Source organism: Takifugu flavidus, chromosome 11 (genome assembly GCF_003711565.1).
Source record: "Takifugu flavidus isolate HTHZ2018 chromosome 11, ASM371156v2, whole genome shotgun sequence".
Taxonomy (NCBI): domain Eukaryota; kingdom Metazoa; phylum Chordata; class Actinopteri; order Tetraodontiformes; family Tetraodontidae; genus Takifugu; species Takifugu flavidus.
The window spans coordinates 1,742,825-1,752,587 of record NC_079530.1 but is presented as its reverse complement, the minus strand read 5'-3'; the positions used below and the strand labels follow the sequence as shown (position 1 = coordinate 1,752,587).

Sequence of the window (9,763 nt, the reverse complement as noted above, 5' to 3'; positions counted from 1 at the left end):
TTTACCCTCTCTGTCCCACTATAACCAGTCCATTTACCCTCTCTGTCCCACTATAACCAGTCCATTTATCCTCTCTGTCCCACTATAACCAGTCCATTTACCCTCTCTGTCCCACTATAACCAGTCCATTTACCCTCTCTGTCCCACTGTAACCAGTCCATTTACCCTCTCTGTCCCACTGTAACCAGTCCATTTATCCTCTCTGTCCCACTGTAACCAGTCTATTTAGGTCAGCTGTGTAACATTTCAACAACCTTCCCGTCCCTCCCAGTACAAATGTCCAGGCCCCTCCCAAACCCCGGAGACATGTGTTGGCCATGTTTTCATGGTGAAGGAGGAGCAGAGAGAGAAGCTTTCGAGGGAACTCGAAGCAAAGAAGAAGGACAAAATCTGAACTGGTTTTGTCCTGTCTGTCCTCTCAGTCTGTCTTTGTCAGGGATGACCATGACCTGTCCCTCCTCTTCCTCACTGGGACTCCTCTTGCTGCTGATTGCTGGTGCTGCAGCAGGTAAGACAGGACACGGGGACGCCTGTCCATGCATGAAAGATTAAAAATACGCATCCTCTAAGTAGTTTAGTGTTTGTTGTGTTGACTCATGTCAGGGTGGGAGTATTTTTCCCTACTGTGTGGCAGGAAGTTGTGCTGGACGCATCAGCCTTCTGTGGTTTGCTAGCACTGGTTCTGTGTGGTGATTTGGGGAGTGAAGCTTCCACTGGATCCAGAATCATCAGGAAGTCTGAGGATGCAGAGTTCACTGATTCTGTTGGGGCTCTGACAAGAGGACAGAGGAGGTGCTGTTGTCCAACGGACACTCATGAATTGGAGTTGCATTTAAAAATGAAACAATGGAGACAAAAGTTAGAGAAGATGACAGGAAGTCTGGAATGGAGAGGATGAGTTTCGTGGGTGGATCAGCTGATTTACGGTCCAAGGGTCCTGGGGCTCCTAGATTTGATGTTGGTCGACACATGAGTTTGGTTCCTCAGAAACAGGTGGAAAATAAATTTCTCATTTTGAGCTGGCCTGTTGGATCTGGCTCCAGGATCTACTGTCACAGAGGCTGCTGAGGCTCCTGGATCTACTGTCACAGAGGCTGTTGAGGCTCCAGGATCTACTGTCACAGAGGCTGTTGAGGCTCCAGGATCTACTGTCACAGAGGCTGCTGAGGCTCCTGGATCTACTGTCACAGAGACTGTTGAGGCTCCTGGATCTACTGTCACAGAGGCTGTTGAGGCTCCTGGATCTGCTGTCACAGAGGCTGTTGAGGCTCCAGGATCTACTGTCACAGAGACTGTTGAGGCTCCTGGATCTGCTGTCACAGAGGCTGTTGAGGCTCCTGGATCTGCTGTCACAGAGACTGTTGAGGCTCCTGGATCTACTGTCACAGAGGCTGTTGAGGCTCCAGGATCTGCTGTCACAGAGGCTGTTGAGGCTCCAGGATCTACTGTCACAGAGGCTGTTGAGGCTCCAGGATCTACTGTCACAGAGGCTGTTGAGGCTCCTGGATCTGCTGTCACAGAGGCTGTTGAGGCTCCTGGATCTGCTGTCACAGAGGCTGTTGAGGCTCCTGGATCTGCTGTCACAGAGACTGTTGAGGCTCCAGGATCTACTGTCACAGAGGCTGTTGAGGCTCCAGGATCTACTGTCACAGAGGCTGTTGAGGCTCCTGGATCTGCTGTCACAGAGGCTGTTGAGGCTCCTGGATCTGCTGTCACAGAGGCTGTTGAGGCTCCTGGATCTGCTGTCACAGAGACTGTTGAGGCTCCAGGATCTGCTGTCACAGAGACTGTTGAGGCTCCTGGATCTGCTGTCACAGAGGCTGCTGAGGCTCCTGGATCTGCTGTCACAGAGAGTGTTGAGGCTCCTGGATCTACTGTCACAGAGGCTGTTGAGGCTCCAGGATCTACTGTCACAGAGCTGTTGAGGCTCCAGGATCTACTGTCACAGAGGCTGTTGAGGCTCCAGGATCTACTGTCACAGAGGCTGTTGAGGCTCCTGGATCTGCTGTCACAGAGGCTGTTGAGGCTCCTGGATCTGCTGTCACAGAGGCTGTTGAGGCTCCTGGATCTGCTGTCACAGAGACTGTTGAGGCTCCAGGATCTGCTGTCACAGAGAGACTGTTGAGGCTCCTGGATCTACTGTCACAGAGGCTGCTGAGGCTCCTGGATCTACTGTCACAGAGGCTGTTGAGGCTCCTGGATCTACTGTCACAGAGGCTGTTGAGGCTCCAGGATCTACTGTCACAGAGGCTGTTGAGGCTCCAGGATCTACTGTCACAGAAGCTGTTGAGGCTCCTGGATCTACTGTCACAGAGGCTGTTGAGGCTCCTGGATCTACTGTCACAGAGGCTGTTGAGGCTCCAGGATCTACTGTCACAGAAGCTGTTGAGGCTCCTGGATCTACTGTCACAGAGGCTGTTGAGGCTCCAGGATCTATGTCACAGAGGCTGTTGAGGCTCCTGGATCTACTGTCACAGAGGGGTGAGGCTCCTGGATCTTCTGTCACAGAGGCTGTTGAGGCTCCAGGATCTACTGTCACAGAGGCTGTTGAGGCTCCTGGATCTACTGTCACAGAGGCTGTTGAGGCTCCTGGATCTACTGTCACAGAGGCTGTGAGGCTCCTGGATCTACTGTCACAGAGGCTGTTGAGGCTCCAGGATCTACTGTCACAGAGGCTGTTGAGGCTCCTGGATCTACTGTCACAGAGGCTGTTGAGGCTCCAGGATCTACTGTCACAGAGGCTGTGAGGCTCCTGGATCTACTGTCACAGAGGCTGTGAGGCTCCTGGATCTGCTGTCACAGAGGCTGTTGAGCTCCTGGATCTGCTGTCACAGAGGCTGTTGAGGCTCCTGGATCTACTGTCACAGAGGCTGCTGAGGCTCCTGGATCTACTGTCACAGAGGCTGTTGAGGCTCCTGGATCTGCTGTCACAGAGAGTGTTGAGGCTCCTGGATCTACTGTCACAGAGGCTGTTGAGGCTCCTGGATCTACTCTGGTCATCTGGGGATGAGGACAACACATGATGACATATTGAAGTTTCTTCTGGCCCTGCTTAGAAAGTGATGTCGAGAAGCACTGCTGCTCAGCTCATCCTGGTCCGTTGGTTAAGAAGCAAAATCCGGTTGTTCCGCTCCCACAGGTTCCACTTCACCCTCGACCTGTCATGGGGAGCCACTTTACAACAGGAATAGTTTACATCTATGAACTTAGATCAGTTGAGAGATGTGTAAATGTTTCACCTTTTTACTGAAGCAAACTGGTTTCTGATGGAAATGAGGATTTCTCCCAGCTTCCTTCAGGTCTCTCAGACATCAGAGTCCTCGAAGGTCCGTTTTGTTTTGTGGTCTCCTCATCTTTTTTTCCTTCCTTCTTTTATTTTACTAGCATTGGTTTTTTTTGTGATGTTTGTTTTGGATTTTCCATCAGAATCAGTCAAGATATTCTTTTTATTTCAACTATATAATAAACCCCTTGGACGTCCATACTCCCCAGCTATTAACGGTTGGCATGGAAACGCCACTGACGTTGTGGAAAGCAAAAGTGTTTTTTTTTTCAAATGTAAAAAACCCAAATTCTGCCGCAGGTTCTGCAGGACAACACATCCAAAAGGCTCCGGTACTGGGAAGGAGAACATCGGCATCGACTGTTCTTCCGTCAGCAACGGCTCCATAAATGAAAGAACTCACGCTAATATGAGATTCAGGAATGGGTTGGAGAAATCCGGGGCTGCTCCTGAGGCGCTACAGGGTGGGACGGCGTGCGCGCTGCTCGGCCTTGTGCAGGCAGACATGTTGGTTCTGAGACTTTCCCCAGGATTTGGTGGGTTAGCTCAGCAGTAGCCCCACCAGGCTTGGATCCAGGCTGCCGGTTGAGCTTGATGTGCATGAAGATGCAAGGGGGGACCCAGAGGAGCAAGTAAACCACTTTTTTAGAGGTCAACTGGGGGGCAGAGAGACCCCTGCAGGGGAGGGAGGGGGCTCGTGTCAGCATGCACCATCAGCTTCCTCTTATTTCAGTGACGTTGTCCAAGAAACGTCCTTCTTCTCATTCTAAAACAAACCCAACATAATAATAAAAAGCAGCTTTGGGAAAGATCACATCATATGTCGATGATTCCGACACTGATCTGTTTTTTTCAGGGCCGGAGCTGGACCGGAATCCTCCGGGTGCCTGCCAGGAACACGCAAACCTCCACAGCCGCCTGGATTTAGTGGAAAAGGTTGTGGTTCCAGTCTCGGAAGAACGGTTTTAGAATGTTTCATCCGACCGTGTCTCCGTTTCAGCTGCCAAAACATTCGTCCTGGAGCGGCATCGACAGCGGCTCACGCTCAGTGACGCAAACATTGTGCTGCCATAACTAACCACGTCCCTGTGTCTCCTGCAGAGAGTGGAGGACACCGTGGGGACACTGGAGGTTGAACTGGCCTCTCTTCTGGAAGCCATCGAAGCGCCAAAGTGGCGCCCCCTACTGGGCAAACCAGGAGAGGAAACGGTGGACGATGTCCTGGAAGAAGCGAGACGAGAGGTCCGCTCCGCCCTGGAGGAGGCCCTCATGAGTGCCTGAAGCAAATTATTCATCTCTGTGCAACATTTTAGTGTCAAAGTCTGTATTATACTGCAAGTGTATCCAAAATGAAGGTTTTTATTGGAACATTCTTAAAGCTTCTGACCTGTTTTGTGGCCTTTTTTTCATCATTTTTGTGGAAATAGACAGATAACTTTGCTTGACTCTGCTTTGGTCAGCTAAAACAAAAGTTCTGTGTGTATTAAATGTGATAATACTTTCTTTTTTTTTTTAAAAGCAAACCTCTACACCTGAAAGGCACATTATTATTATTAATAATAATAATAAATCCAAGCAGACCACACTCAGGTGCTACATTACTGGAAGGAGATTTATTTCTTTATCAAAGCAGTTAAAGCAGCATTTTTTAAACACATGGAGCAATTCCAGTTGGTACAGTAACAAGTCTTTTCACTGACTCATAGAAATCCCGCGGCACGACAACATCATGAAAAAGAGAATGACATCACAAAGGGAAAGAAAGCGCGTCTTCTTCTTCGGGATTAGTTCTTCCCCAGCAGGGCACTGAGCTTCCAACTGTGTGCACGGCTTTAAGACATCAACAGTGCGATACGCCAGGAGCGCACCCACCGACGGAAAACATGGTTGAACATCGGTTTCTGAGAAAACACCGAACAGCATCCAGAGGAGCGGCCCATCAACCCCGGCAGCAGTCAGCAAACAGTCGACGGAGCTTTTGCTATGATATAAATACCAGTTGCATCAGACTTGTGTTGGCTGTAGACTCGAATCCGAGCGCCCCTCTCCGAGCTTTAATAATGCAGTGAATTCTGCAGGGGACGAAGTGAAAAACCTGACTGGCATCCAAAAAGATAGAACAGATAATAACGCAACGCTAAAGAGGATCACGCAGCTCATTCCTCTCAGCCAATGAGGGCCTGAATACCGACCATACAGTAGTTATTAAGACAGTCTAGAGGCTAACACTATCATGCTGGTCATATAACACTGGATTAACACTGGAATTTTACAATGTTTGTACAGTTGCAAGTTTACAAATCACACTGTCCAGAAACATTTACGCAAGCCGGTGGCACCCAGTTTTTTTTTTTAATAGGTATCATTATTATCAGATAAGCACTGAGGTATGCTATCGTTACCTAATGCTCTTACATGCATATGAGCCGGAAGAGCTCTTGCTCCAGGCTTTAGCAAAAAGAAGCTGTAAAGATGCATGCAGAAAGTACAGGGGTCCAAAACACTAATAATTCATCATACGCTTTGGCAGAACTGGAAGAAGCATTTTTATCTACAAAGAAACCTCTTTGTGTGCTCATACTGCATGTTTAGAGTGAATTAAATCCAAAATCAAAAGCATATATTCCCCCTCTTACCCAGAGCGCTATTAGCTAGAAAGGTAGCTTATTCAGACCATCAGGTCGGTTTTTAGGAAATGCCATCGGGTGGTTGTGCACATTAGGGCAACCTGGGCTTCGTGTTAGCAACCTAGCAGGTGATGCGTTGGTGATGTAAAGGGCTGAAGTCGGCATTATGGTTAAACAGACCCGGACACAGACAAACACTGTCTAAGAAACACAAGGACACATTTTTTTAAGGGAAACCTGCACTCAGAGCACGTAAAACGCTTTCTATTCCGAGTCTGGAACTTCCTTCTTGCATTGAGAATGTGGAGAAGTCTGTGGCGCAACACTAACCCACAGGCAGCCCAAGTGTCATGCGTTCTCCTGCCAGTAGGGGCGCTAACGTCGCGTTGAAAACAAATCACCTGAGTTGTATTAGATTGTTGAAAATAAACAACTCCTGCGGTCGTAACTGGGTGGAAGACTGGCCATCAACAGACGACGATGCTCCCCAACGGAACCATCTGATATTCCTATTGGATGAATGACGGAATGATCTTTATCGCGCTGATGTTTGGAGATCACTCAGATCACCGACCTGATACCTGCAAACACCCGGAGGATAAATGTGTAGGCCTGATTCTGGGATAACACTTACCTACTTCCTCTCACGGTCATATTTGCAGTTGAACGGTGAAGCAGCAGCAACAAACGCATGGTCAGGGCTGCACGCGCACGGCTGTGGCACTGTCACAATATAAAAGCTGTTGCTAATATGCTGGCGTGGTTACCGTCAGGGTCACAAATTATGACCCGTTATCGAGCTCCCGAAATACTGTTCGGACTAACGTAGCAGGGATCGTTGTTTTCTAGACAACAGCGTCAGTGTCTCCAGGAGCCGCTCCTGATAAACGACGGGACCGTTTCTCTGGCACCGCCGAGCTCGATAGAGCTTGTTATCTTTTCTTTTGTAAAACAAGACCAATCCCAAAGAAAGATTGTCTTCTGTGACTACTGCTATCCCGCGGAATCTCCATCGTTTATAAGTAATTGCTTTCGAAGATAAGTGCAGATGAACCACTCGGTGTTTTCGAACCTGCTTTGTGAGGCTTTTCCATTATCCGCTGTTCACCAACTCTCCCCTCATCTCACCTCCAGTAAGTCTAGATACTCGCAACATGAACGTGGAACGGACGCCGGATGTTGAACTGGGGGGGAAAAGACGCACAAACACACTCGCTTCTTTAGAAATGATGATGCAAATGGTAGAAAAGCTTTGGCCTATTTCACCTACAAGTTGTGCCTGCACACTTGGAAAGAAGAGTTCGGTGAAGCTTTGTGAAGCTTCACGCAGCTCACGATCCCACATAAAACTGTGGTGAGTTCAATAACCTCCGCTGAATTCTATTTACACGGGTTCGGGTTTGTCCTGTGTTTCTTTAAGGTGGACTTTTGCTACATGTTCCCAGGAGATCTGACCGGGAATAACGGGCGCCGCCTTAAACCTATCGCTGTGAACGAGCACGTCTGTACAATGTGGACGGCTACACATGTGAGTTCAGCCCTGGTGGAGCTCTACGGGGGGGCGGGGGGGCTACACTGAGACCATGAATGAACACAGTGATCGCACTAAATGTGTAGAAAATCACTGCTAACAATCTACAATCCTGAATTCTGCTGAGGCGAAACTGTCAAACACCGATTCCGCAGCGAGTCAAGGCTTTGGGACAATGAAGGTGGAGGACAAGGCTAACGTTCCAGCCCCGTTCCTTTTTACCATTTCCTGTCAGAAGCTCCCCCGACGCGCTCAGGTTTCAACCCTGCCAACTGAAATGTGCCATAATGAAATCAGGCCTACAGCCGAAGCAAAACCCAGATTTGCGATCGCATCTATAAGGCGGAATTTTTACCGACTGATGCGAAATTTCCTGGAGGGACCGAGGAGCGTGAAGCCAAGGAAGCTGAGGGGAGGCTCGGCGATACCGTACGAGAGAGAGCCCGTCGCTCTGAATTATTCAGTCGTCTCCAGCGCGGAGGCTGACCTCAAACTGTGACTCCCCACGTTTTCATGCTGTACTACAACATTGCATAGAAGTTAGTTAGAGCTTACTCTAAGGTACAGGAACGCTCTGCCGTCCTCATACCAGAATTATGCTACCATAGGAAAGAAACCGAAAGGAAAGACAGAGGAAAGGGTGGGAGCCATCTCAGCTCCTGCGTCCCATCCTCCTCCTGTTCTGGGCTACAAACAGAAGACAGCCAGGGCGGGATCCCACCACATGACCTCAGCAGCTGCCTGGGGAGGAGCAGACGGAACCACACATGCTCAGTTTGGAGGAGGACTCGGGCTCCGGGTCAGGTTCTGGTTCTGGGGCGTCTTCGTCCGTGGCGGCGGCTTCAGCTTCTCCGTCTCCGTTAGCATCTTCGCGTGCCGCCTCCGACTGACCCTCCGACTGACGCCGCTTCAACCTGCAACATCAGACATAAAACCACATGAGGGGGAAGATTCTGATGTACGTTACTGACTCGATGTCCCGGAACGGGCACTTTTACATACGTGCCGACATTAACGAGCTGTAGTTTCCTGGTTGTGTGTCGTTTGTTGAAGGTGTGTGTGATTGTCACCCGTGTCTCGTTACCTTGTGCCTATTTAAGCCACGCCCCTCTTCCTTCCTGTGCCACATTGGCTTTGTTACTCCTGGTTTTGGCCCCTGATTGACTCCTGTGTCTGACTGTGTGTGGTTCTTTTCACTTCTTGGATATTCACCTCCACCAAAACTGCTGATCATTAATTTATTGCTTGGTTAAGGAACGACCACATTAAAGGGGAGTTCTCACCTCTCGCGGTTGAAGATCATGAATTCTTGCTGCACCACTTCAAGGCACTCCTGTAGGTAGTCGTTCTCCTGCAGTCAGCACACAACAGCGCCATCAGCGCCCCGAACGCAGGCTAAAACGTCAACGTCTCAACTGGGGCCCTCGCTCTCCTCCTCCGCTGCCCTTTTTTTTCCTGCCTAAAGAACTCATGAATTGTTTGTGAGCCTCCGCAAATTGGATGTTTGGCCCGAGACAAAAATAGAAGCTCGTATATCCGGAAGCACCGGAGGCCATGACAGCAGCGAGACTTCATAATTTAATCATCTTGGTCATAATCTCGCACGCACACACACACACACACGCGCGAGTCTCATAAGACGCTATTGTGTGAGGCTGACGTTAATAACACTGATGTCATGACGACGGCGCGAGGCGGCGGCTCATCCACACACCTCCTCCATCATAAATGAGGAGGGAGACGCTGAGCTCAGGTCAGCTGCAGCCGTTATCTTCCATTAAACATGAGGATTCGTTTCTTCTATGGGTTGAATGTGTCGTGTTGTGCTGTCTGGTTTAGGACCAGAACCCTCAGAGGTGGACCTGCCAGTGGCTGGGCAGCAGACTCCGGTTGGAGCTGTGCGCACTGGTAAAAAGGGTCTAATTCTTTGCCTCCTCTGTATTTTACAACTGTTCTGTGCACGTCGGTGCACAAGATGTCTTCAGGGTCATCGCTTCTGTTTGAAAGCTACAAAAAACAGGTTTAAAGACCCGCTTGGTTTCTCATTCAGGGTTTCCCATTCATCTGTGTCTCACTAAAGCTGCACAACTCCGAACGGCCTCACAAACGCGTTACGCGGGTTTTACGGCCACTCACAGACTGCGAATCCTTGCTGTTGTCTCGGGACCTGTTCTTCGCCAGCCTCTTCTTCTTCTTGTGAAGAGGCCGCGACTCCAGGATCATCTCCTCCAGCTCGAACGTGGGGTCACAGTGGAGGCGACCTTTCTGCAGGAGGGACACCGCAAACCAGACGGTAAACCGGGCCGCGAAGCTCGTACGTTG

The 9,763-nt window shown here is 49.7% G+C and overlaps 2 protein-coding genes across 4 annotated transcripts in view; one reads left to right on the top strand and one right to left on the bottom strand.

Moving 5' to 3' along the window:
• Positions 1–327: 327 nt before the first annotated feature.
• LOC130533792 (placenta-specific protein 9-like) lies at positions 328–4,674 on the top strand. Its single transcript, XM_057047481.1, has 3 exons — positions 328–508; positions 4,140–4,219; positions 4,385–4,674. Exons 1-3 carry the CDS (start codon positions 439–441, stop codon positions 4,562–4,564), a joined length of 330 nt encoding a protein of 109 aa, XP_056903461.1. The 5' UTR covers positions 328–438; the 3' UTR covers positions 4,565–4,674.
• Positions 4,675–4,877: 203 nt separating this feature from the next.
• The window catches only part of LOC130533791 (serine/threonine-protein kinase 32C-like), a 38,766-nt gene continuing 33,880 nt past the window's right edge, over positions 4,878–9,763 (bottom strand). For all 3 annotated transcript variants that reach the window (XM_057047478.1, XM_057047479.1, XM_057047480.1), the window contains exons 10-12: positions 9,578–9,706; positions 8,725–8,792; positions 4,878–8,355 (exon numbers count right to left, since the gene is read on the bottom strand). In XM_057047478.1, the coding sequence (XP_056903458.1) occupies positions 8,172–8,355; positions 8,725–8,792; positions 9,578–9,706 (381 nt within the window). In that variant the 3' untranslated portion in view covers positions 4,878–8,171. The remainder of the gene's footprint in view (positions 8,356–8,724; positions 8,793–9,577; positions 9,707–9,763) is intronic.